Genomic DNA, 27,741 nt, shown 5'->3' with positions numbered 1-27,741 from the left:
TGCCTAGGCGTAGCAGCTCATGTCCCGCAGGGGTAGGATCAGCTCCCCACTCCGAGCATTGTAACATGGCAAATGGGAGCTCAGCACCATTCAGGTTCCTCACTTCCAGAGTGGGGAGCCTGGCCCAGCTGCACTGGACAGGGGCCACTGCTGTGGGGTGGGCGCAGGGTGGTCTCGCTCTCCAGTCCCCCATGCATGACCCATTCCCCCCTGGTGGCAAAACCTGGCTTTGCCACTGAGAGGAGTCAGACCCATCATCTCCTAACGCATGTAGGGACTTTTGAAAATTGTATCCCAAATCTACTCTATGGTATTTCCTGGGTGACTATGACTTTGGTGTCTTCGCACCATACACATCTTTGTCCAAAGCCTGTAACAAACCTGTGGGTTGCAATTCCCTAGAACAGGGTGCTTGCCAGGTACTGGTCTGCTTTTCTCCTGTGTTCCTCTCCCTGCAGGAAAGTGTCTTGATCTAGCTCCCAAACCAGCATTAGATATGGACAAGGGCAGCTCCTAACACCACACCACCCCTGTCAGAACGGAGGGACTAGATGACGGAGATTAGGGGGTGGAAAATCCCACTCCTTTGAAGCTGTGCCTCTCCACAGAGTTGTCCCTGAAAACATTTTGCAACACCCTCATGCATGTCTCACCTTCTTGTGCACTTTCCCACTCTGCCAGGCAGAACAGAATGGGAACACTTTTCTTTGAACTCTGCTTCAAACAGCCATTAATGCAAATAATGCAACTGCAATTAAGGAATGGCAGCTTGGCAGAACACATAACCCACGATCCCATCATTAACAGTCATTCCTTCCTCAAAGAAAATAACTCAGTGCAAGCAAATCACAGCTCTCACACCTGCCTCAATGGGGAAGCAGCGTCTTGGTATTGTGGAGCCAGGGTAGTCACAGGCCTGCATATATGAGACGAAGGTTATGGGGAAAGCACTCAAGAACTTGCACGGATCAGGAGTTTTCGGGGCAACCTAGAAAATATTAAAATCTAGAAATTTTCTCTCTCAGATTTGTAATGACTGAGAATTATACCCACCAGAACTGTCTCCTGGTTACCTTGTATCCCTGGGAAAATATTCAAAATCTGGTCCTGGAATCCATGTCACTTTCTGCTCTGATCTTCCTTAGGTGCCTTTTTAGTTACATTTACGTAAACGTGTGTTGGATGATATTTTGTCTCATACACGCTTGGCAGGAGCTTTTGTTCATGTACAAATGGGATAGGCATATGTCAATTTGCATAGTCACACTGGACATGCTTACCTTACCCCTTCCACTCAGGAACTAAGACCTCACCATATACTTAGCTGACCAAATATACCACTTGAAGAGAGGATTCTGAATATTGAACACTTATTGGAGCCCTCACTGAAAAAGGTACAAATGATCTTTTCATGGATTACCCATAACAAACATTCATCATGATCACGAACTGTTCGTGGACAATTTGTGAGCAGAATAAAGGGACAAATCAAAAGAATATACTGTTTGCAATTAAATAGTTCAACCTGCTTTATAGATGAGCATCACAAAAGATATCCAGTAGATAAGAGAGCTAAGGGAAGAAAAGTACTTGAAAATCTGCAATCCAAGATCATGAATATGTCTGCTTTGATCCTCTTTCTCTCTCCCAACTACACAGAAAAAGAAGGCATCTGTCAGATCAAGAGAGGAGTTTAAGTATCTTGGCACATGTTGTTACTTAAATCATTAAATGCAACAGAGAACCTAGTTGTCTAAATAGCTAAAGGTGCTGGAACTAGTGCACAATTCACAGGCAGAAAAGGTAGGGGCATTGCCAGCAGATCGAGGGACGTGATCATTCCCCTCTATCTGACATTGGTGAGGCCTCATCTGGAGTACTGTGTCCAATTTGGACCCCACACTACAAGAAGGATGTGAAAAAATTGGAAAGTGTCCAGCGGAGGGCAAGAAAAATGATTAGGGGACTGGAACACATGACTGGCGTTGATGCAGCATGTGCAGATTTAAGTGTGCGCAGCCTTTCAAGAATATTTGTGTTTAAATCCACAACAACAAAAGCACGCACGTGCAAGCAAACACACACACACACACACACACCTTAGAAAGCCAGACAACTGGGGGATAAGGTTGCACTACTCAAACAAGAAAATGGCTCTCTTTTAACTAATTACCCCCTGCTCTCACACTGTCCCAGGTGATTTGCAGATATGTGCTGGGATTATAATGAGCAGCACAATTTTCTTTTCTATTTTTTACATGGTATTATGGAAATGTAGCTCAAAGATACTGTGTCCAGTTTGGACCCCACACTACAAGAAGGATGTGAAAAAATTGGAAAGCGTCCAGCGGAGGGCAGGAAAAATGATTAGGGGACTGGAACACATGACTGGCGTTGATGCAGCAAGTGCAGATTTAAGTGTGCGCAGCCTTTCAAGAATATTTGTGTTTAAATCCACAACAAAAAAAGTACGCACGTGCAAGCAAACACACACACGCACACATCTTAGAAAGCCAGACAACTGGGGGATAAGGTTGCACTACTCAAACAAGAAAATGGCTCTCTTTTAACTAATTACCCCCTGCTCTCACACTGTCCCAGGTGATTTGCAGATATGTACTGGGATTATAATGAGCAGCACAATTTTCTTTTCTATTTTTACATGGTATTATGGAAATGTAGCTCAAAGATATTTAGGGCTCAATCATGGCTTTGCCATGAGCACTCTGAAGGGCAGCAGATTTTGTGCTTCTCTGGAAGCAGATTAGAACTCAGAGTCACAATTTATCTCCCAGTTTCCCCTGTTTTGAGGGGGACATGCTGCGTGCTCACCATATTCCTTTATCCCTATTCTTATTTCTCTTTTTTGCTAAAAAACAAAACAAAAGTGTGTCGGGATTTTGAATTCTAGTTAACACCTATGTTTTGAGGGTGTCATTAATTCAGGAACTCCTTGTCCAATTTACCTCAGCTTTAATATGTGTAGTCCATCTTGCTGCTGGACCTAAACTACCAATTTTGAAATTGACATCACTTCTTTTGCGGTTTTCGGAGGACAGGTTAAAATTTAGACTAATAATGGAAAATTACCTGTAACCTGAATGATGAAGTGGCTACTACCTTTCTGGAATAGGAGTGAGCCAAAAAAAGGTTCAAGGTAACTTTTTCAAGACAAATTATTCTCCCATCCTCTCTTAGAATCATAGAATATCAGGGTTGGAAGGGACCTCAGGAGGTCATCTAGTCCAACCCCCTGCTCAAAGCAGGACCAATCCCCAACTAAATCATCCCAGCCAGGGCTTTGTCAAGCCTGACTTAAAAACTTCAAAGGAAGGAGATTCTACCACCTCCCTAGGTAATGCATTTCAGTGCTTCACCACCCTCCTAGTGAAAAAGTTTTTCCTAATATACAACCTAAACCTCCCCCACTGCAACTTGAGACCATTACTCCTCATTCTGTCATCTGCTACCACTGAGAACAGTCTAGATTCACCCTCTTTGGAACCCCCTTTCAGGTAGTTGAAAGCAGCTATCAAATCCCCCCTCATTCTCCTCTTCTGCAGACTAAACAATCCCAGTTCCCTCAGCCTCTCCTCATAAGTCATGTGTTCCAGTCCCCTAATCATTTTTCTTGCCCTCTGCTGGACGCTTTTCAATTTTTTCACATCCTTCTTATAGTGTGGGGTCCAAATTGGACACAGTACTCCAGATGAGGCCTCACCAATGTCAGATAGAGGGGAATGATCACGTCCCTCGATCTGCTGGCAATGCCCCTACTTATACATTCCAAAATGCCATTGGCTTTCTTGGCAACAAGGGCACACTGTTGACTCATATCCAGCTTCTTGTTCACTGTAACCTCTAGGTCCTTTTCTGCAGAACTGCTGCCTAGCCATTTTGTCCCTAATCCGTAGCGATGCATGGGATTCTTCCGTCCTAATTGCAGGACTCTGCACTTGTCCTTGTTGAACCTCATCAGATTTCTTTTGGCCCAATCCTTGAGGACCTGCTCCATGGTTTTTTCAGGGACTGAGGTGAGGCTGACTGGCCTGTAGTTCCCAGGATCCTCCTCCTTCCCTTTTTTAAAGATGGGCACTACATTAGCCTTTTTCCAGTTGTCCGGGACCTCCCCCGATCACCATGAGTTTTCAAAGATAATGGCCAATGGTTCTGAAATCACATCCACCAACTCCTTTAGCACTCTTGGATGCAGCACATCCGGCCCCATGGACTTGTGCTCGTCCAGCTTTTCTAAATAGTCGTGAACCACTTCTTTCTCCACAGAGGGCTGGTCACCTCCTCCCCATGCTGTGCTGCCCAGTGCAGTAGTCTGGGAGCTGACCTTGTTCGTGAAGACAGAGGCAAAAAAAGCATTGAGTACATTAGCTTTTTCCACATCCTCTGTCACTAGGTTGCCTCCCTCGTTCCGCAAGGGGCCCACACGTTCCTTGACTTTCTTCTTGTTGCTAACATACCTGAAGAAACCTTTCTTGTTACTCTTAATATCTCTTGCTAGCTGCAACTCCAAGTATGATTTGACCTTCCTGATTTCACTTCTGCACTGAGCAATATTTTTATACTCTTCCCTGGTCACTTGTCCAATCTTCCACTTCTTGTAAGCTTCTTTTTTGTGTTTAAAAACAGTGATCCACAAGGATTTCACTGTTAAGCCAAGCTGGTTGCCTGCCATGTTTACTATTCTTTCTACACTTCGGGATGGTTTGTCCCTGTAACCTCAATAAGGATTCTTTAAAATACAGCCAGCTCTCCTGGACTCCTTTTCCCCTCATGTTATTCTCCCAGGGGATCCTGCCCATCTGTTCCCTGAGAGTCAAAGTCTGCTTTTCTGAAGTCCAGGGTCCATATTCTGCTGCTCTCCTTTCTTCCTTGTGTCAGGATCCTGAACTTGACCATCTCATGGTCACTGTCTCCCTGGTTCCCATCCACTTTTGCTTCCCCTACTAATTCCTCCCAGTTTGTGAGCAGCAGGTCAAGAAGAGCTCTGCCCCTAATTGGTTCCTCCAGCACTTGCACCAGGAAATTGTTCCCTACACTTTCCAGAAACTTCCTAGATTTTCTGTGCTCCGCTGTATTGCTCTCCCAGCAGATATCAGGGTGATTGAAGTCTTCCATGAGAACCAGGGCCTGCAATCTAGTAACTTCCGTTAGTTGCCGGAAGAAATACTTGTCCACCTCATCCCGCTGGTCTGGTGGTCTATAGCAGACTCCCACCATGACATCACCCTTGTTGCTCACACATCTCTTAAGATGTGGAGATGTGGAAGCTTCAGATCAAAGACAAGACAACTTTCATAATAAATGTATCCCAGAATATTTTACTGACGTGGTATAGCTACAGAGCTAGATAATACATACAGTAACAGAAGAGAAAGAAATTCAGAGATACAGGAAAGGGAGAACTGATATGTATTCAGATGGGATTTACACAAAGGTGGAAAGCTGGTGTAATGAGAGGGATGGTTCAGACAGCAGATGTTTTTCACAACCCCAGTGGGGAGATTATGAGGAAGGAGAGAGCAAAATGAGCAGGGGAAGCCAGTGGAACAAGTCCAAAGAGGCATGTGGAAACAGGGAGGATAATTCTGAACTGGATGGTGAAGTGACCTGGGCGCCAGGTTGATTTGATTGGAATATTTTGTACTGAGGGAATGTAGGCAGCAGAATTCTGCACGTGCTAGAGTCTAGGGAGCTGGGGTTTGGGAAGACAGAGGGAGAAGGGAGCTGCAGCAGATGAGGTGAGAGGAGATGAATAAATAAAAGGGGTTTTCACCAGAGAAGGAGGTGAGGCCCTGGCACGGACAGGCAGAGCTGTAGATATAGGGACATGGACACCATTTGGACGATGCATGTTATGAACAGTGGAGTCACATGGAAGGTCTGACTCAAAGAGGAAGTATGAGTAGAGGTTGAGGATGCTGTGCCTCCCCAAGAGAAGCACTTTGGCCACTGAGACAGTTTACTGAAGGAAGCTGAGATTAAACCACAGTTTACTTGGACAAGAGGACACAGTGGTTGGACAGGAAAGGGCCACTAAAGGTACTGAAAGACACAGACAGCAGAGAGAAAGGAAATTCCAGAGCTCACTGGGGAAAGGATATCAAAGGGAGCCCCTGAAGAGCTGTCCAGATTGATGGAAGACTGAATCAAGGGAAGCTTCGTAGATACACTGGAAGGGCAGCACTAGGCCTATATCAGAGATGACAGTACGTTTTATACAGCCATGGGGTGATAAGCTACCCAAACCATCTACAGAGGAGTCAGTTCTAGGGTTGTGGAGATGAGTCAGCAGAGGTAAAAGGTGAGTGATCGCTACTGTTTGTTGCCCTTTCATTCCTACCGCTAGTGAAGTGCCCAGTTTTCAGATGGGCTGGAAGGATAGCAAAGAGCAAAGCATGGAAACAGGCTCTCCTCCTTGTGCAGGGTGGGAAAAAGAGAGTGTTTCTGGATCCCCTGACTTTCTCTCCATTTCTTCCCTGCTCCTTCAGTGACTCCACATCACAGTGACCCCCCAACCCCAATAGCCCATGAACTTCCATCAATACCACTTCTGGTGCTGGCCACTGCAGAGTGAGGTGAGGCCATCCCTGCTCTAAGGGCTGAGCATGCTGCCTTGGAAGTGCTCCCAGCCTGGGGGCCTGAAGAGAGAAACTAGAGGGGATACTGGCAAGTGACACAAGGGCAAGTGTCTGCACATCCCTGGGCCCTGAGGGTCTGGTCAGTTTGGGAGCGCTCTGAACTCAATCTCAATCCCCACCCCCACCCCCATGTGATATCAACAGCCTGCTGGTTCAGGCCCTAGTGTCCCTGTGTTTAATGTGCATTCCTAGCCTATTTTAGCAATTGTGAAGTGATGTCATCTGCTTGCTGGTGAGGGAACAGGAGGGGCTTCTCTCTGGTGCTGTCCCAGGCAGCAGGATCTGTGACAGCACATGGTGGACATGAAAATGAATATAGAGCCTCCAGACAGGAAGAAACACAAAGCTGGTATTTAACTGAAGCTATGAGATTGGGCCATATTTAAACATGTCCATTATTAGATATATGGTCCTACATTTAATGCAAATAGAATAAATCATTCATATCTCATTGACATATGAACTATTCTATTCACATTAAACATAATTTTAATGCCAGTGAGTGTTACCGGCTGTCAGAGGAAAGTTACAATACGTGCCATTTTCTCTTACCATTTGTAGGTGTCTGGGTTGCACTGTTTAGTATCAGGTGGTTATAATTTTGTTCTTGGTCATCTGAAATTCACAGAAAAAAATCCTTTTAAGAAACAGCTCAGCGAATCCACTGATCTGCAGATGATAATTACAGTTCACATTATTCACAGGAAATCTCGGCATGATTAAAGAAAGGAGAAGAAAATGCTTAAGAAAGCAGAAGAGTCTGTCATGTTATTCACTTAACGTTCCAGATGCTAGAGGAACATGATAATGGAAAACTGCCTCCATTCTGTTGAGCCTGCAGAATGGAATGTCTGCAAGGTAAGAAGCACTTCTAAGCAGGAATAAACCATGACACGGTTTTCAACATCCAGGGTGGGACCATGAGAGATCCTGGGTTCCAGGAACTCCCTCTGAAGCCACTAGAGTGATCCATGTCAACTGAATAGAGTTCCTGGTCTGTGTCCTGACATTCAGAACCTCATCTGGGATTGTTCCTGGCTATATAAGAAACAGACGTTTCCTCTGCCACCAACTGCATTCCCTGGGAACAATGAAAACAGCAACCAGCAAGACTCATATGTGCTGGAAACAGAGTTTTCATAGGAGCTGGACCTAGACAATAGAGTTCCCTCCTACAAGAGTTGCACCTTATTTCTAATCTGGGTTTGTCTAGCTTAAGCTTCCAAGAATTGAATCTTGTTCTACATGTTCCTACTAGATTAAAGAGCTCACTCCAATCAGAAATCTCTTCCCCATGTCGGGACTTCTGTGACTTTTCTTGGATAAATTAAACAGACTGAGCTCCTTAAAAGCTAAGAAGCCACAGTCTGTGCCATACAATTCAGTCAGATGTGGTTTCTGACAAATCCATGCTGAAGTGTGTATTGAGTTCTGTAATGAAAGTGGAGTTAAATCCTTTTAGGCCTGATCTTGCAAGGTGAGGAGCATTGGCCTGACTTCAAGGGGCTTTGGATCAGGGCCCAGCTCAGCACTTGCAACTGTTATTGACTTCAAGAGCAGTTGTAGGTGCTCAGCAGCCCTTCAGATTGCCTCAGTGATGGAAACAGCTGAGCACAAGTCTCAGTCTCAAACCAATTACTCTGCTGGTTGGGTTCATTTTTTTTTGAAAGTTGCAAGTAAATCCATATTGAGCCTGGTGCATTTTAAAATGACCCCTGTTTGAAATGTGTCTTTACAAACTTCCCCACCCCACTCCCATCTCAGCACTGGAGAACATCAGCATTTCCACAGTTAGGCCTCAATTCTGTAGCTGTGCTGTTCAGGGGACCCTGACACCTGCTCTGAGCTCCACTGGGTTGCGCACTGGTGGAGGTCTCCAGCTATATGGAGCAGTTTGCAAAATCAGAATCTAGGAGATCAGCTCCTGCATGGGCTAATTTAGACATCAGAGCAGTTGTAACGCCGACAGACCCCGATCGTCGGCGGGCAGGATCGAACCTGGGACCTTTGAAGTTTAGTGTATGAGCCTCTACTCCATGAGCTAAAAGCCATGTGGCCCTTAGCTAAGGCTGTAGAGCAGACTCATTAATTTCAAAGTGGTCTCGGCACCACTAGAGGGGACAGAACACCACACTCAGGAGGTATGTGGATTACACAATGATCTAGCTGTTACCTGTATTCACAACTGGTTCCATTTACTCCACAGCAGCAGATGGATAACGGTTTACAAATGGAGGTTGGAGACAGTTTCGTATATGAAAAGCCCACATTTAAAACTGTAGTCAACAAAACGTTCACAACTAAAATGCGCCAAGAGAGAAGCAGAAGAGACTGCCCTCTCCTGCAGAGTCCAGGAACTTACCCAGGGTGAAATCCTGGCTTCACTGAAGTTAATAGTCTTTAATGGGCCAGGACTTCACCCCAGGTGTTTATTTCTCTTTGCATTAAATCATTCTGCCCAAATGCCCCTTCGACCCCAAGTCTCCTCATTGGTCATTTTTTTTCTCTTCTGAACCCTAATGTGACTCAAGCTCTGGGGTCATTTTACAGCCATGTTCACCTCTGTGTAGCTACTAGTTTGGAGCTTGGATAGATAGCCTAGAATAGTTATTGGTGGGGAGACACTGAACTAGCTTCCTTTCCACAATGTAATCCCAGGCACAAGCCTAACTCCCCTTCTATCTACACACAAATCACATAGCTCAGGGCTCAGACCCACAGTCCCAGGATGGGTGGAGGGTCCGAGCCTGAGACAAGGCGGGACCCAGTGTTCAGTATACCTAGGGAAGTTCTGCGCCACTGCTGCGCAGCAGAAAAATGCCCCCTTGCAAATTTTCTTTGCTTCCTTGCAGAAAATGACTTCTGTGGGGAAGCAAAGAGAAGCTGCACCAGTACTCACTCACCGCTCCCCAGTAGCTCAGACGCATCTGTTCCAGCACCTGGAGGACAGGTAAACCACTGAGGGAAGGGGGGTCAATATGCAGCAGGAGTCAAAAAAGCAAACAGAATGCTGGGAATCATTAAAGGATAGATAATAAGACAGAAAATAACATATTGCCCCTATATAATTCCATGGTATGCCCGCATCTTGAATACTGCATGCATATGTGGTCACCCCTATTTAAAAAAAGATATATTGGAATTGGAAAGGGTTCAGAAAAGGGCAACAAAAATTATTAGGGGTATGGAATGGCTTCCGTATGAGGAGAGATTAATAAGACTGGAACTTTTCAGCTTGGAAAAGAGAAGACTAAGGGGGGATACCATAGAGGGCTATAAAATCATGGCTGGTATGGAGAAAATAAATAAGGAAGTGCTATTTACTCCTTTTCATAATAAAAGTACTAGGAGTCACCCAATGAAATTAATAGGCAACAGGTTTAAAATAAACAAAAGGAAGATTTCTTCACACAGCACACAATAAACCTGGGGAACTCTTTGCCAGAGGATGCTGTGAAGGCCAAGACTATAACAGGATTCAAAAAAGTACTAGATAAATTCATGGAGGATATGTCCATCGATGGCTATTATCCAAGATAGACCGGGATGGTGTCCCTAGCCTCTGTTTGCCAGAAGCTGGGAATGAGCGCCAGGTAACTGATCACTTGATGATTACCTGTTCAGTTCATTCCCTCTGGGGCACCTGGCATTGGCCACTGTCAGAAGACAGGATACTGGGCTAGATGGACCTTTGGTCTGACCCAGTATGGCCGTTTTTATGTTCTTATGATACTCTGTCTGCCCAGGGATGTTAGTCCCATCTGGGCAGGGAGAGGGGAGGAGGATGGAAAGAGAATTCCCCCTCCCTCTTCCCTGCATGGAGTAGCTGCCGGAGTTGGGTCAGATCAAGCCACAGAAACTTCCCCTGGCTGCAGGGAGCTCTTCACCATGGAGGGGGTGGGGGGCTTGGCAGGAGCGTCTAGCTGTGTGTGTGGGGGATGAGGCTCAGGGTGGAGGTTCCAGGTGCAGGGGGTGGTGAGGCTCAGTGGTGGTGGGGTGGGTGCAGGGGGGTCCGGATGCATGGGGTTAGGCAGACAGGGAGAGCAGCTCCCTGCACACCCCACTGAGCCCCCTCTATACCCCCGGCTTCCAGAAACCCCCCTCACCTAGCCCCCCCAAACCTCCATCCTGCCAAGCCTTATCCCCTGCATCAGAAGCCCCCCACACCCAGACCCCCCCTCCCATTGAACCCCAACCAGCTGCACTCTGACCTCCCACCCCACCAAGCCCCACTGCCCCAGCCCACCCTGAGCCCTAACCACCTTCACCTGGACTCCCCTGCAGAGTCCCATTCCCCTCGGCACCCAGACCCTGCACCGAGCTGCCCACACAAAGATTGCGTCACACAGAGCCCTGATACTCTTGAGGAAATTTTGCATCATTTTTTTAAAAAAAATAAAATTCTGCAAAGTTCTGCATATTTTAATTGTCAAAATAACACAGAAACACAATAATAAGTTGGACCTTGCAAAGGGAATTAAAACCAATAACAAAAGGTTCTATAGCCATATAAATAAGAAGAAAACTAAGAAAGAAGAAGTGGGGCCGCTAAACACTGAGGATGGAGTGGAGGTTAAAGATAATCTAAGCATGGCCCAATATCTAAACAAATACTTTGCCTCAGTCTTTAATAAGGCTAAAGAGGATCTTAGGGATAATGGTAGCATGACAAATGGGAATGAATGAGGCTATGGAGGTAGATATTACCGTATCTGAGGCAGAAGCAAAACTGAAACAGCTTAATGGGACTAAATTGGGGGGCCCAGATAATCTTCAAGAATATTAAAGGAATTGGCACCTGAAATTGCAAGCCCATTAGCAAGAATTTTTAATGAATCTGTAAACTCAGGAGTTGTACCGTATGATTGGAGAATTGCTAATATAGTTCCTATTTTTAAGAAAGGGAAAAAAAGTGATCGGGTAACTACAGGCCAGTTAGTTTGACATCTGTAGTATGCAAGGTCCTGGAAAAAATTTTGAAGGAGAAATTAGTTAAGGACATTGAAGTCAATGGTAAATGGGACAAAATACAACATGGTTTTACAAAAGGTAGATCGTGCCAAACCAACCTGATCTCCTTCTTTGAGAAAGTAACAGATTTTTTAGATAAAGGAAATGCAGTGGATCTAATTTACCTAGATTTCAGTAAGGCGTTTGATACCCTGCCACATGGGGAATTATTAGTTAAATTGGAAAAGATGGGGATCAATATGAACATCGAAAGGTGGATAAGGAATTGGTTAAAGGGGAGACTACAACGGGTCCTACTGAAAGGTAAACTGTCAGGCTGGAGGGAGGTTACCAGTTGAGTTCCTCAGGGATCACTTTTGGGACCAATCTTATTTAATCTCTTTATTACTGACCTTGGCACAAAAAGTGGAGTGTGCTAATAAAGTTTGCAGATGATACAAAGCTGGGAGGTATTGCCAATTCAGAGAAGGATCGGGATATTATACAAGAGGATCTGGATGACCTTGTAAAGTGGAGTAATAGTAATAGGATGAAATTTAATAGTGAGAAGTGTAAGAGTATGCATTTAGGGATTAATAACAAGAATTTTAGTTATAAATTGGGGACGCATCAATTAGAAGTAACGGAGGTGGAGGAGAAGGACCTTGGAGTATTGGTTGATCATAGGATGACTATGAGCTGCCAATGTGATATGGCTGTGAAAAAAGCTAATGCGGTTTTGGGATGGATCAGGAGAGGTATTTCCAGTAGGGATAAGGAGGTTTTAGTACCATTATACAAGGCACTGGTGAGACCTCACCTAGAATACTGTGTGCAGTTCTGGTCTCCCATGTTTAAAAAGGATGAATTCAAACTGGAGCAGGTACAGAGAAGGGCTACTAGGATGATCCAAGGAATGGAAAACTTGTCTTCTGAAAGGAGACTTAAGGAGCTGGGCTTGTTTAGCCTAACTAAAAGAAGGTTGAGGGGAGATATGATTGCTCTCTATAAATATATCAGAGGGATAAATACAGGAGAGGGAGAGGAATTATTTAAACTCAACACCAATGTGGACACAAGAACAAATGGGTATAAACTGGCCACCAGGAAGTTTAGACTTGACATTAGATGAAGGTTTCTAACCATCAGAGGAGTGAAGTTTTGGAATAGCCTTCCAAGGGAAGCAGTGGGGGCAAAAGATCTATCTGGCTTTAAGATTCTACTTGATAAGTTTATGGAGGAGATGGTATGATGGGATAATGTGATTTTGTTAATTAATTGGTCTTTAATATTCAGGGTAAATAAGCCTAATCCCCTGAGATGGGATATTAGATGTATGGGATCTGAGTTACCCAGGAAAGAATTTTCTGTAGTATCTGGCTGGTGAATCTTGCCCATATGCTCAGGGTTTAGCTGATCGCCATATTTGGGGTCGGGAAGGAATTTTCCTCCAAGGCAGATTGGAAGAGGCCCTGGAGGTTTTTCGCCTTCCACTGTAGCATGGGGCATGGGTCACTTGAGGGAGGCTTCTCTGCTCCTTGAAGTCTTTAAACCATGATTTGAGGAATTCAACAGCGGCACTGCGATGGGTACCCGCATGGCCCCACAGTATGCCAACATTTTTATGGCTGACTTAGAACAACGCTTCCTCAGCTCTCGTCCCCTAATGCCCCTACTCTACTTGCGCTACATTGATGACATCTTCATCATCTGGACCCATGGAAAAGAAGCTCTTGAGGAATTCCACCATGATTTCAACAATTTCCATCCCACCATCAACCTCAGCCTGGACCAGTCCACACAAGAGATCCACTTCCTGGACACTACGGTGCTAATAAGCGATGGTCACATAACCACCACCCTATATCGGAAACCTACTGACCGCTATTCCTACCTACATGCCTCTAGCTTTCATCCAGATCATACCACTCGATCCATTGTCTACAGCCAAGCGCTACGATATAACCGCATTTGCTCCAACCCCTCAGACAGAGACAAACACCTACAAGATCTCTATCATGCATTCCTACAACTACAATACCCACCTGCTGAAGTGAAGAAACAGATTGACAGAGCCAGAAGAGTACCCAGAAGTCACCTACTACAGGACAGGCCCAACAAAGAAAACAACAGAACGCCACTAGCCATCACCTTCAGCCCCCAACTAAAACCTCTCCAACACATCATCAAGGATCTACAACCTATCCTGAAGGACGAGCCATCACTCTCTCAGATCTTGGGAGATAGACCAGTCCTTGCTTACAGACAGCCCCCCAATCTGAAGCAAATACTCACCAGCAACCACACACCACACAACAGAACCACTAACCCAGGAACCTATCCTTGCAACAAAGCCCGTTGCCAACTCTGTCCACATATCTATTCAGGGGATACCATCATAGGGCCTAATCACATCAGCCACACTATCAGAGGCTCGTTCACCTGCGCATCTACCAATGTGATATATGCCATCATGTGCCAGCAATGCCCCTCTGCCATGTACATTGGCCAAACTGGACAGTCTCTACGTAAAAGAATGAATGGACACAAATCAGACGTCAAGAATTATAACATTCAAAAACCAGTTGGAGAACACTTCAATCTCTCTGGTCACTCGATCACAGACCTAAGAGTGGCTATACTTCAACAAAAAAGCTTCAAAAACAGACTCCAACGAGAGACTGCTGAATTGGAATTAATTTGCAAACTGGATACAATTAACTTAGGCTTGAATAGAGACTGGGAATGGATGAGTCATTACACAAAGTAAAACTATTTCCCCATGGTATTTCTCCCCCCCACCCCACCCCCCACTGTTCCTCTGATATTCTTGTTAACTGCTGGAATTAGCCTACCTGCTTGTCACCATGGAAGGTTTTCCTCCTTTCCCCCCCCTGCTGCTGGTGATGGCTTATCTTAAGTGATCACTCTCCTTACAGTGTGTATGATAAACCCATTGTTTCATGTTCTCTGTGTGTGTGTATATAAATCTCTCCTCTGTTTTTTCCACCAAATGCATCCGATGAAGTGAGCTGTAGCTCACGAAAGCTTATGCTCTAATAAATTTGTTAGTCTCTAAGGTGCCACAAGTACTCATTTTCTTTTTGCGAATAGCTCAGACATAGGTGAGGTTTTTCGTAGGAGTGGGTGGGTGGGATTCTGTGGCCTGCGTTGTGTGTGGGGTCGGACTGGATGATCAGAATGGTCCCTTCTGATCTTAGTAGCTATGAATCTACGATAAAATCACACCATTTTCAATTATTTGCTGACAAGTACTTTGAAATAAATTACCACAATAATTGAAAATGGTGTGATAATATTGTGTTATTTTGACAAATAAAATATGCAGAATTTTGCAGAATTTTAAAATATTGTGTGCAGAAATTTTAATTTTTTTGGTGCAGAGTTCCCTTAGGAGTAATTCAAGCACTATTGCTGTGCATTGTAGATACAGCCCCACTGGAATGGTGCTCTGGGTGTCCTCCAAAAGTATCCCATAATCCCCCTGGCTGACTTTCTTTGTCATCTGGACAGTCAAGTTTTTCCTCACTGCACCATGAACAAAGGGCTAGAGTGGCCACCTTTTGGGCGGGTGCCAGGAAGTTTGGAGCATTGGTGGTTAAACTTGGGCTTGCATAATGAAGGATAGATGCTGAAGCCCCAGGTTGAGATCCAGGGTCCAACTCTTCCTAACCTGTGGTTACCAGTGAGTGTAGATGCTCACACCCTAGATTAACAAACGCTGGGTCTGCTGAATCTAATTCTACTAACCCTGGGCTTGCACTGCAGGGTAGACAGACCCTCTCCTATTGTGGGCATCCCAGAGCCCAGGCTCCAGCCCGAGCTGGACTTCTACACTGCAGTTTTACAGCCCCAGAGCCTGAGCTGCTTGAGCCTGAGTCAGCTGACCTGGTCCAGCTGCAGGTGTTTAATTGCAGTGCAGCTGTACCCAATATGTCTGGGCTGCTCGAGTATCTGAATGCAATACTGGCCTCAGTTTCACTCTCTTGAAGGCTGTACCGAACCCACCTAAAAGAAATAAAATACTTTAACAAAGATGGGAGAGCTTCCAGCATCTGTCCAGCTTTACTGCGGTGAAGTGCTGGCTCGGCAGAGGGATGATGTCTAATGTGTGGACGTACGGCCCTAGAGATGAGCACTGAGCTCACCTCCAGTTACTGGGATGTTCCATTAAGGAAATGAAAGATTAACAGCATTCTTGACTGTCAGCTAACAATATGAATTCTCTGGGCACAGCTGGAGCAGACATTAACTAAGAATAACTAAGTGAGAGAGAGAGACTAACTGGCTAGAATGGGGGTTGCTAGACAGCCACAGAGCCCTAAAAAACCACTGTGCTCTGAGCTACTTCAAAGCCCAGGAGAAACCACGTGGAGCTTTTAAGGACTTTTCAAATCTTTGCAAAGGAAGCAAATTCATGTAATTAGAATAGGGCCAAATGCAGCAGCCCACAAGATTAAACAAGAGGCCGAGTCATAAAGCCAGTAACTGCTGCCCCAGGAAACAAGACTTAGCACACAGGAGGGCGCATCCTGCTATTGTTCAGCAGTCTCAGTTTGGGGAGGGGCAGTGTCAGTGTTGGGGAGAGGGAGAGGCTGCCAGGGTGGGGAGGCTGTCTGTGTGAGGAGAGGAGACACCAGGTAAGGGCCAGTGCTGGAGGCAGGCTATCAGACTAGATGGATGCATGGTCTTTGCCGGCTGTGCCTGAGTCTAGCTGTCATTTGCACACATTACAGCTCCCAAGCACGTGCGGGTGCAGCATTCTAGCAGCTCTCCCCTGCGACTGACTAGCTTCACCACGCCTGAGCCTGGGTTACCTTACAGGGGGAGTGCAGACTGGAGTCTCTTCTGCAGAGGAAATGAACACAGCATCCTTGCTGTTGCAGCAGCTGGGTCTAGAGTCCAGCGAGCCAGCATCTTAACCTTCTCTTGCCTCATCCCCCCTTTCCCTCCTCCTTCCCCACTCTCTCCTTTCCCCGCACATGCTGGAGGAACCACCCGGAAGGAGCCCTGTGGCCAAGGAGAGGGAGATTTGGGAAGTTTTTGGAGCTGGGGTTGAAAAGGAAATGCTGAGTTGGGAGATTTCAGAGTAGCAGCCGTGTTAGTCTGTATTCGCAAAAAGAAAAGGAGTACTTGTGGCACCTTAGAGACTAACAAATTTATTTGAGCATAAGCTTTCGTGAGCTACAGCTCACTTCATCGGATGTATTTGGTGGAAAATACATTGGGGAGATTTATATACACACATAGAGAACATGAAACAATGGGTTTTATCATGCACACAGTAAGGAGAGTGATCATTTAAGATGAGCCATCACCAGCAGCGGGGGGGGGGGGGGGCGGGGGGGAGGAGGAAATCCTTTCATGGTGACAAGCAAGGTAGGCTATTTCCAGCAGTTAACAAGAACATCTGAGGAACAGTGGGGGGTGGGGTGGGGGGGAGAAATAACATGGGGAAATAGTTTTACTTTGTGTAATGACTCATCCATTCCCAGTCTCTATTCAAGCCTAAGCTAATTGTATCCAGTTTGCAAATTAATTCCAATTCAGCAGTCTCTCGTTGGAGTCTGTTTTTGAAGTCTTTTTGTTGAAGGATAGCTACCCTCAGTTCTGTAATTGAGTGACTGGAGAGACTGAAGTGTTCTCCAACTGGTTTTTGAATGTTATAATTCTTAACGTCTGATTTGTGTCCATTTATTCTTTTGCATAGAGACTGTCCAGTTTGACCAATGTACATGGCAGAGGGGCATTGCTGGCACATGATGGCATATATCACATTGGTAGATGCGCAGGTGAACGAGCCTCTGATAGTGTGGCTGATGTGATTAGGCCCTATGATGGTGTCCCCTGAATAGATATGTGGACAGAGTTGGCAACAGGCTTTGTTGCAAGGACAGGTTCCTGGGTTAGTGGTTCTGTTGTGTGGTGTGTGGTTGCTGGTGAGTATTTGCTTCAGATTGGGGGGCTGTCTGTAAGCAAGGACTGGTCTGTCTCCCAAGATCTGTGAGAGTGATGGGTCGTACTTCAGGATAGGTTGTAGATCCTTGATGATGTGTTGGAGAGGTTTTAGTTGGGGGCTGAAGGTGATGGCTAGTGGCGTTCTGTTATTTTCTTTGTTGGTCCTGTCCTGTAGTAGGTGACTTCTGGGTACTCTTCTGGCTCTGTCAATCTGTTTCTTCACTTCAGCAGGTTATTTGCGGGAGTTGGGAGAGACATCCATGGGCTGGGTGCTCCTCTGAACTCCCCCTGGCTGAGGAATTCGCAGCTGTACTTCGGAAGGAGCAGGGTAAAGCATCCTAAACCATTCAAATGAATAGTTCCCCCAATTTTGGATAGGGTACAAGTGACTTTTGGGAAAGACTTGGCTGGTCTGGTTGGTGACAAACAACTGATTTTAAAAAAGGGTGAGTCCCCTTTCCAATGCCTCATAAAATCATCCATTGCCATCTTACAGGACACTTCAGTGTCTGAGGGCCTCATGCTGTCAGGTTGCCTGAGCACCCTTAATCCCGTGGAAGTCACTGGACCAAATTCTCAGGGCGATGGAGTACCTGCAACACCTGCTGACATCAGTGGACATTGCAGATGCTCAGTACCTCTCAAGATTAGGCCCAGTGGGAACTGAGGGTCCTCAGCATCTTTCAGGATGGAGCCCTTAATAAGCAACTCAGATCAAAACATTTCAGTAAACTTTCTGGGATCCGAAAGTGTCTGACAGCCTTTCATCCTGATTCTTGACAGAAGAGGATCTTCTCAGCTACTGACGTATTGATCTGAACTTAGAAAGGAGCTCTTCTTCCAAGGACTGAGACTGACAGTTCTAATTTGCAGCATAAATCACTCTTTGAGTCTCCTGATTCAAGGTCTTGAACCTCTGGTAATTGATGAAGAAAACTTTAAATAGCCCCCAAAGAGGCCTCATTGTACTTTCCACTGAAGACAGATATTCCTGTGTAGGCAGTCAACCTTTCTTTGAAGAATGTTTATGTCTCTCTTTTCCCTAGGGCATGGTTATGCAGTTAATGTTTCCCACGTGTTTATTGTTAATAAAAAATGGATTAATTTTGTTCTGCAATGGAAAAAATAGATTCTGCAGAGCAAAAGGTAAATTTTCTGGTTTGTCTTTGCTAATAAGTTCCTTATTAAAACTGGAGTACTAAAATATTTTAATACATCTCAAGTATCCTACAGATATACGATGTTTCTGTCAGTTATACAATATTTTTATGTTCATTTTATAGCATTTAATGCAGGTAACTCATCTGGAATTGTTATTCCAGTGGGGGGAAAGAGATACACTAAACAGACTCAATCTACCTAAGAAACAGCTTTTGCTTCCTTGTTTCCCATCTATCTCCTTTCCTGATGATCTGCTCTTTCCAGTAATCTCCACATCCCCCCCCCCCCACATCACCCAGTTTTTATCTAAGATAAAGAGAAAAATTTAACAAGTGGTTTATGATGACAAGATAGCTGTTTGGCACCAGCATAGACCGATAGTGAATTTGCTTCAAGTGCTAAGATTCCACAGTGCTTAAGTGTAAGAAAGCCACCTTGAAGAGGAATTACACTGAGAGTTAGGGACAGAAAGCAAAGCAGCCTCAGATGTTCAGAAAGAAGAGCCATGGTTGAAAAGCATAATAACATCTACTTATCTGCACTGATATAACCTAGTAACAATATTTTTACCCATCCTATTGTAACAATGTGCATTTGTGCTTTGGAATTCAGGGGAAGAAACCCTGGGCCCTGGATAGAAAAATCTATTCTCTCCGTCTCTACTGCAGTGGATTTATCAAGTCCAGCAGTGAGTTTTCTTGGCAGGTGAAGCATTAAGAGATCTTGCATTAAAGACTCTGCTCCAGATAGAGAGAGGTGATTTTTCATGACTTAGGCCATTCATGTATCTCTTTCTTAAAAATTACTGATGTCCAAGGACTGTAACAGAAACTCCTCATCTGAATCACTAGGCAGAGAAGTTCATGGTGTGTCTTATTTTGTTGTTGTTATTGTGCAGTTTAGGACTTAAATAAATGCTGCAGACCAGGAAGCGAGGAAGACTCTGTTAAACAGCCTTACCCAGACTAGGACGACAAGCCGACATGTGAAACATCTAGCATGGACAAGGCATGCTGCCTTGAACATGTGTTAGTTTGTCAAGTTAAAGCCCAAGAGGGAGCCTAGTTAAAGGCTTAAACTTTAAGTTAAAGGCTTAACTTGATCAGTTCAGCATGTTTTAAAATCTACATTGCCTTACCTACACTAGACCTTTCCAAATGTGTAGGTTAAGGTGGATTAGTCAATGTGTTTGATCATCACACCTTGAAATCCTAATCACAGGGAGGCAATCAGGAGCAGGACAGCTGTGCTGTTACACCTACATACTGCATGACTTGTGCTGTAGAATGCTTATACTATATGTAACAATATACAATGAAAAATACAAAAAAATGCATTAAAAGAATATTAGCAAAATTGCAATGACAATCTCTTAAAAGTTAGGAAATGGCAGATTTAAGTTGCTCATACAACCTTAATTCAAACCCTTTTTACGTATTGTGACAAAGTTCCTCCTCTACCTTGGTGGATCCTGCGCTTATTGGCAGATTTGCTCACCTCAGAGGTTCACGGCAGCCCTCAGTTTGGCCACTTTCGTGGCTCAAATCTGCCATTCACTCAGTTAGCCTCATCACTGGCCAGCACGGGGAAAGGAAGAAGAACAATCCCTGCAGTCTCTTTTGATCCACCTAGTGGATCGGGGAACAGGCCAGAGACCTTCCCCTCTGGTGGAACCCACAGTCCAGGTCAACTCCTCCGGTATCAAGTAGGGAGTTGGGGGAATGGCGGGATGGGGGGAACCCGGCCTGCCCTCTACTCCGGGTTCCAGTCCAGGGCCCTATGGATTGCAGCTGTCTACGGTGGTTCCTGCAACAGCTGCATGACAACTACAACTCCCTGGGCTACTTCCCCATGGCCTCCTCCCAACACCTTCTCTATTCTCACCACAGGACCTTCCTCCTGATGTCTGATAATGCTTGTACTTCTCCATCTTCCAATAGTACGCCTTCTCACTCTCAGCTTCTTGTGCCTCTTGCTCCCAGCTCTTCACATGCACACCACAAACTGAAGTGAGCGCCTTTTTAAACCCAGGTGCCCTGATTAGCCTGCCTGTTTTAATTGATTCTAGCAGCTTCTTGATTGGCTGCAGGTGTTCTAATCAGCCTGTCTGCCTTAATTGTTTCCAGAAAATTCCTGATTGTTCCGGAACCTTCCCTGTTACCTTACCCAGGGAAAAGGGACCTACTTAACCTGGGGATAATATATCTGCCTTCTATAACATTCCTGTAACTGTGGGGCCTATTTCCAATCCTCCGTCTGTTCACGTATCCAGGCAGAGTTCCTCTGGGCGGCGTCCACTGACTCCCTTGACACCTTTGAGGAGCAGTGGGCACTGTCCAGGGTTCTCTGCTCAGTGTCCCCATCCGGTTCCCTTTGTTTGACCCTTTGACCACACTACTGTCCCTGTTATTTCATTAGTTGTCCCCCGTATTCATTTGGTGTCCAGGTCCTGTGGATCCCCCTCTTAGGCTGGGGGGGGACCCTTTAGCAGTGGGCGGGCTATAGGATCCAATAGGATCACGTTTCTGTAGCCATCTGGCCTGACCCTGTCACAGTATGCATTATTACAGTCTTTAATGACATTATCACATGCTATTTTTTCAACAGGACGTTTGCCTCATTCATTACACAGGAAACTCCAGGAATGAGGCAGCTATTCAACATTTCTTTTTATCCCCATTAATGTGTGGCCCATACTTTATTTATTACACACCATCCAAACCCTGCACTGAATATGGAATAGTTAAATGCCTTGTGAGATTTTCTATCACTCTCTTCACCGTGGTATCTGAGTCTCACATGCATAAACAAGTTTCAAAGTAGCAGCCGTGTTAGTCTGTATTCGCAAAAAGAAAAGGAGTACCGGTGGCACCTTAGAGACTAACAAATTTATTAGAGCATAAGCTTTCGTGAGCTACAGCTCACTTCATCGGATGCATTTGGTGGAAAAAACAGAGGAGAGATTTATATACACACACACAGAGAACATGAAACAATGGGTTTATCATACACACTGTAAGGAGAGTGATCACTTAAGATAAGCCATCACCAGCAGCAGGGGGGGGAAAGGAGGAAAACCTTTCATGGTGACAAGCAAGGTAGGCTAATTCCAGCAGTTAACAAGAATATCAGAGGAACAGTGGGGGGTGGGGTGGGAGGGAGAAATACCATGGGGAAATAGTTTTACTTTGTGTAATGACTCATCCATTCCCAGTCTCTATTCAAGCCTAAGCTAATTGTATCCAGTTTGCAAATTAATTCCAATTCAGCAGTCTCTCGTTGGAGTCTGTTTTTGAAGCTTTTTGTTGAAGTATAGCCACTCTAAGATCTGTGATCGAGTGACCAGAGAGATTGAAGTGTTCTCCAACTGGTTTTTGAATGTTATAATTCTTGACGTCTGATTTATGTCCATTCATTCTTTTACGTAGAGACTGTCCAGTTTGGCCAATGTACATGGCAGAGGGGCATTGCTGGCACATGATGGCATATATCACATTGGTAGATGCGCAGGTGAACGAGCCTCTGATAGTGTGGCTGATGTGATTAGGCCCTATGATGGTATGCCCTGAATAGATATGTGGACAGAGTTGGCAACGGGCTTTGTTGCAAGGATAGGTTCCTGGGTTAGTGGTTCTGTTGTGTGGTGTGTGGTTGCTGGTGAGTATTTGCTTCAGATTGGGGGGCTGTCTGTAAGCAAGGACTGGTCAGTCTCCCAAGATCTGTGAGAGTGACGGCTCGTCCTTCAGGATAGGTTGTAGATCCTTGATGATGCGTTGGAGAGGTTTTAGTTGGGGGCTGAAGGTGATGGCTAGTGGCGTTCTGTTATTTTCTTTGTTGGGCCTGTCCTGTAGTAGGTGACTTCTGGGTACTCTTCTGGCTCTGTCAATCTGTTTCTTCACTTCAGCAGGTGGGTATTGTAGTTGTAGGAATGCATGATAGAGATCTTGTAGGTGTTTGTCTCTGTCTGAGGGGTTGGAGCAAATGCGGTTATATCGTAGCGCTTGGCTGTAGACAATGGATCGAGTGGTATGATCTGGATGAAAGCTAGAGGCATGTAGGTAGGAATAGCGGTCAGTAGGTTTCCGATATAGGGTGGTGGTTATGTGACCATCGCTTATTAGCACCGTAGTGTCCAGGAAGTGGATCTCTTGTGTGGACTGGTCCAGGCTGAGGTTGATGGTGGGATGGAAATTGTTGAAATCATGGTGGAATTCCTCAAGAGCTTCTTTTCCATGGGTCCAGATGATGAAGATGTCATCAATGTAGTGCAAGTAGAGTAGGGGCATTAGGGGACGAGAGCTGAGGAAGCGTTGTTCTAAGTCAGCCATAAAAATGTTGGCATACTGTGGGGCCATGCGGGTACCCATCGCAGTGCCGCTGATTTGAAGGTATACATTGTCACCAAATGTGAAATAGTTATGGGTCAGGACAAATTCACAAAGTTCAGCCACCAGGTTAGCCGTGACAGTATCGGGGATACTGTTCCTGACGGCTTGTAGTCCATCTTTGTGTGGAATGTTGGTGTAGAGGCTTCTACATCCATAGTGGCTAGGATGGTGTTTTTAGGAAGATCACCAACGGACTGTAGTTTCCTCAGGAAATCGGTGGTGTCTCGAAGATAGCTGGGAGTGCTGGTAACGAAGGGCCTGAGGAGGGAGTCTACATAGCCAGACAATCCTGCTGTCAGGGTGCCAATGCCTGAGATGATGGGGCGTCCAGGATTTCCAGGTTTATGGATCTTGGGTAGCAGATAGAATACCCCAGGTCGGGGCTCCAGGGGTGTGTCTGTGCGAATTTGTTCTTGTGCTTTTTCAGGGAGTTTCTTGAGCAAATGCTGTAGTTTCTTTTGGTAACTCTCACCTTCCACACAAACTTCCTCGTGGCTGGACTTTACAAAAACTAGACAAGCCATTTACAAAACACACTTTGCTTCTCTACAAAAGAAAAAGGACACTAAGTCTCTAAGGTGCCACCGGTACTCCTTTTCTTTATGCATAAACAAGTTTATCTACACAACTCCCCTCTGTGTTAGGAAGGTATTATTATCCCCATATTTAAAATAGGGAACTGAGCCACAGAGAGATTAAGGCCAACATTTGCAAAAGTTCCTATTATTGTTGAGTGCCCAACATAAGACCTCTAGAGCCTGATTTTTCAGAGCACTTAGATTTGTAATAGCTCTTTATCTGCACAAAGCACAGTTCAGACATTAACTAATGAATCCTCACAAGCCTGTGAGGTACATAGGATAAGTATAATTATCCCCATGCCACATGTAAGAAAGGCAATGAAGAAAGGTGAAGTCATTTGCCTAAGGCCTCTTCATAGCGCACCCAGGATTAGACCAGCAGGCCCCCTGATAGTCAACCCAATGCTCATTACTCCAGACCACACATTCCTAACCGTGAAGATATTGAGAATCCACACCTCCCATTCATTGCCTGCAGTTGAAGTTATGAGTGCTTAGTACTTTGGAAAATCTAGGTGCAGGGGCTTAATCTGGGCCCCCAGAAAATGAGAATAACACCTGTGAAAAGTGTGGATGATTTGACCTGCCCAGCATCACACAGGACACTGTGGCAGAGGCAGGAATAGATCACAGTTCTCCTGGGAGAAAGCCAACTGCCTAAGCCCCAAGATCACCTTCTCATTGCCTGTGGCCCCTGCACCACTGAACAGCAAAGAATAAAGCTTATTGGAAGCGTTTGCTCAGGGTAAAGTATAAGGCTCACATATTCTGCATCAACCAGTACTAAAAAATTTGCAGCTATAGGAAAAATCATACAAAGAAAATATTTCCCAACTGTGGCAATGTTAAACATCAAACACCTTTTAAGAATGCCGGACTTCAGAAGATCCACATCAGTACAAAACTGATACGATACTTGTCCACAAGAAAACAACAGGAGGGCAGCCTTGACCCTGGCTAGTGTAGTGACAATAACAGAAGCAGGGGCAGCACACAGAGCTCAAGGTCAGGAAGGCAGGTGTGCAAGCAAGGCATTCTAGCAATGTCCAACCACAAGGGCACTATGGTGAGATCTTCTGGGCCTGATTCTATATTATGCTTTGGCTGTAACTCTGTTATGTATGCATAGGGGGCGCTGTAGTTTTTGTGGGGGTGAAAGTGCTCATCAAGGGAACTGCAGTGAGTACCTGCAAATTATTGTCTGGGAAAAAAAAGAAAAGATTCACTGGGGTTAGTCCCTGTGGCTCCGCCTCCATGCTAGTGGGCAGTCGTCCTTAATTTTCCTGTTTCCAACCCCCCCGCCCAGCTCTCTGCCTGGCCCCCCGCAATAAAACAATATTGAGACTCCGTGTGTTCCTCATCACACAAACATAGCCCACACGTTTTTTTGGTGACAAGGATGGGATCCCGTTGAAGATTAAGGCAAGCAGAAGGATTCTGGATCCATGCCGAGTTGAAAATTTTGCTTTTGAGAACAACCAGCAGACATTCGCATTTGCCAGCAAAACTTGCAAGGGCTTTTAATCCCTGCAGCACCTTGGAACATTTGCTGATGGACAGTTCTGTGCCCTGAGAGGATCTCAGCGAATTTAAACTAATCAAGGCCTCTCTGTAGGTGTTTGTGAGCATTTGGGTCTGGCCACGACAGGCATTCAGCTAGCCTGCTTTTTTCCAGGGTAAACAAGAATAAATTCCTCAAGAGACTCAGAAAGGGAAGGAGAAGGCCATGAGAGGGGATGGATGGCCAATATCTAGAGAAAGAAACAATATAGACAATGCAATGTCTTCCCCTAACATGGTGGGGAAAAAGAAAAGGAGTACTTGTGGCACCTTCTCCCCACTGTATTTTCCACCAAATGCATCCAATGAAGTGAGCTGTAGCTCATGAAAGCTTATGCTCAAATAAATTTGTTAGTCTCTAAGGTGCCACAAGTACTCCTTTTCTTTTTGCCAATACAGACTAACACGGCTGCTACTCTGAAACCTTAAAGGTGGGGAAAGACTCCAAACTGCATACTACGGGAAGGGAAACTCCAACAGGAATTCATTTTATTATCAGGGGTATATTTTCTTTATAGCAAGTAAAACCAACCTGTCGCACCCAAATGTTCCCATGGCCCAATAAGTATGATATCTGGTTTTAGCACATCCCGTCACCTCTGCTACATCGTGATTTTAACAGATAAGGTAAATTACAGTGCCTGGTTGCAACTCCATAGATAAACGATTCTAACTCCTCTTTGCATTAGCAGTCCAAGTTTAACCCTAATCCCAGCTACTTCCTTAAAACTGAAATCTGTCCTGCCTGCACATTCCCCACATCTTGGAGAGTTTAGGGAATGTTGCCAGTCCTTGGGCCAAGGTATTTCTATGATACAAGCCTTTAACAAAGGTGATCCTTGTAAGAAAATCAAGAGCAGGGGACAATATGAAACACACTGTAGCGAGACTGGGCAGCAAGGAACAAAGGGTACAAGCCTGAGTTCCAGCTTGGATTCCAATGCCTCCTTTCTCAGTTGCTTGTGACAGTTGTTAGTTATATCACTTCATGCACAACTGGAAGGTACTCATTCTACAGTGATCCAGGGAGTTTATGAACCAATAGAGAGTAGAATTTGGGCAGAATTGTTCCAACCTTGCCCCCAGCCTAAAATGGATTGCTTTTAAGTGTGATCTATCTTTATTTGACCTTTTTAACTATGCAAGTGAGAGAAAAATACACTTGCTCCTAATTTATCAGTGAGGTTACGGCCAGCCTGAAGGTATTTGAACAAGAATTAGGACTTCTCGTCACATCATGCCACCCTCTGCTAATTTCCAGGCACAATAAATGCTCCTGCAGGGTGATTTTTGTTTTATTTCCCCCCATTTGCTAATTTCTGGTACTTTCTACTCAGTACTGGGTGCCTTGCCTGTATGCCTGTCCATTGTGTCCGTTACGTGTTCAATATGGGCTTGAGCCAGCAGTGGACTGAGTTCTCTGGCCCTGCTCCATCAAAGCACTTAAGCACATGCTTAACTTGAAGTTAGTGAAGTTAATAGGTATACTCGTGCTTGTTAATCCTGTGCTTAAGTGTTGTATTGGGTCAAGGACAGAGGGCTCAGTGCCATGCAAGATTGAGCCCTACGTGAGGTACCGAATTAGGAAAGTTTATGCCCATCCCTATTCAGGCCAGTGCTTAAGCAGGTGCTTAAGTTGAGCGGAAGTCAGAGTGGGTAGTGCTTTACTCCACCAGCAATCCCACTGAAATCATTGCTATCACCCACTGAGAGCAAGGATATTAGACTATTGCCCAGGGTTAGTAACTGCCTGTCTTGTTTGTCTAGTATCTCACACACTACCTACGAGGTGCTTCCACTCCACTGAGTTAATTCATTGATGGAGAATTGAATGCATGCTATTAGAAGGCTTTAGGAAATGTTCCCTAAGAGAGGCCTGTTACCTCTGACTGCAAAGCAGCACTGCCTTCCTCATATCAGACACTGATCTAGGGATGTTTTATGCAGGCTTGTTATATTTTAAAACATTAATAAATATTTAATTAAAGAAAAACAACTTTTCCCATATGGTCTCATTAGAATTTTTCTGCTCGGTTAATTCCAAATGGGCTGAAGCTGGGAAGCTGATTTGTGTGTAAAGCTCACGGACACGTAAATATCAGGGAAACTGGCTCAGAATTCACAGTTGCAAGCAAGTAAAATGCGAAATTTTACACAAGCTCAGTAGAGCTTTGTTTCTCGTGGGGGTCGGGGGCAGCTGTTGATGCAGAGTGCTGTGGGATGCTTAGCAGTGCCTTTGTTTAGCTGCCCCATTAAACTAAAGCTTAGCTGGGCTATGAAAACTTCCAGTGAATGTGGCTACGATCAGCAGCAGGGAAATGGCTAAGTTCCTCCAGCCAGATTGCTAGATTCGAGTTTTCTTCTTTCCGCCTTTATTTCCAAAAGCTCAGGGACATAAAATGAAAACAATCATGATGATGCAACTTCAGCAATCAAAACTCAGGATATTCCGGGAGTTAAATTGCT

The 27,741-nt window shown here is 45.1% G+C and overlaps 1 protein-coding gene across 1 annotated transcript in view; it reads right to left on the bottom strand.

Annotated features, from left to right (window-relative positions):
• The window catches only part of SHISA6 (shisa family member 6), a 395,911-nt gene that overhangs the window by 46,955 nt on the left and 321,215 nt on the right, over nt 1-27,741 (bottom strand). The window contains exon 4 of the mRNA XM_038371890.2: nt 7,209-7,271. Within this exon, the coding sequence (XP_038227818.1) occupies nt 7,209-7,271 (63 nt within the window). The remainder of the gene's footprint in view (nt 1-7,208; nt 7,272-27,741) is intronic.

The sequence above is a fragment of the Dermochelys coriacea genome, chromosome 14 (assembly GCF_009764565.3).
Source record: "Dermochelys coriacea isolate rDerCor1 chromosome 14, rDerCor1.pri.v4, whole genome shotgun sequence".
NCBI classification, from domain to species: domain Eukaryota; kingdom Metazoa; phylum Chordata; order Testudines; family Dermochelyidae; genus Dermochelys; species Dermochelys coriacea.
This window is presented reverse-complemented; position numbering and strand designations above follow the sequence as displayed.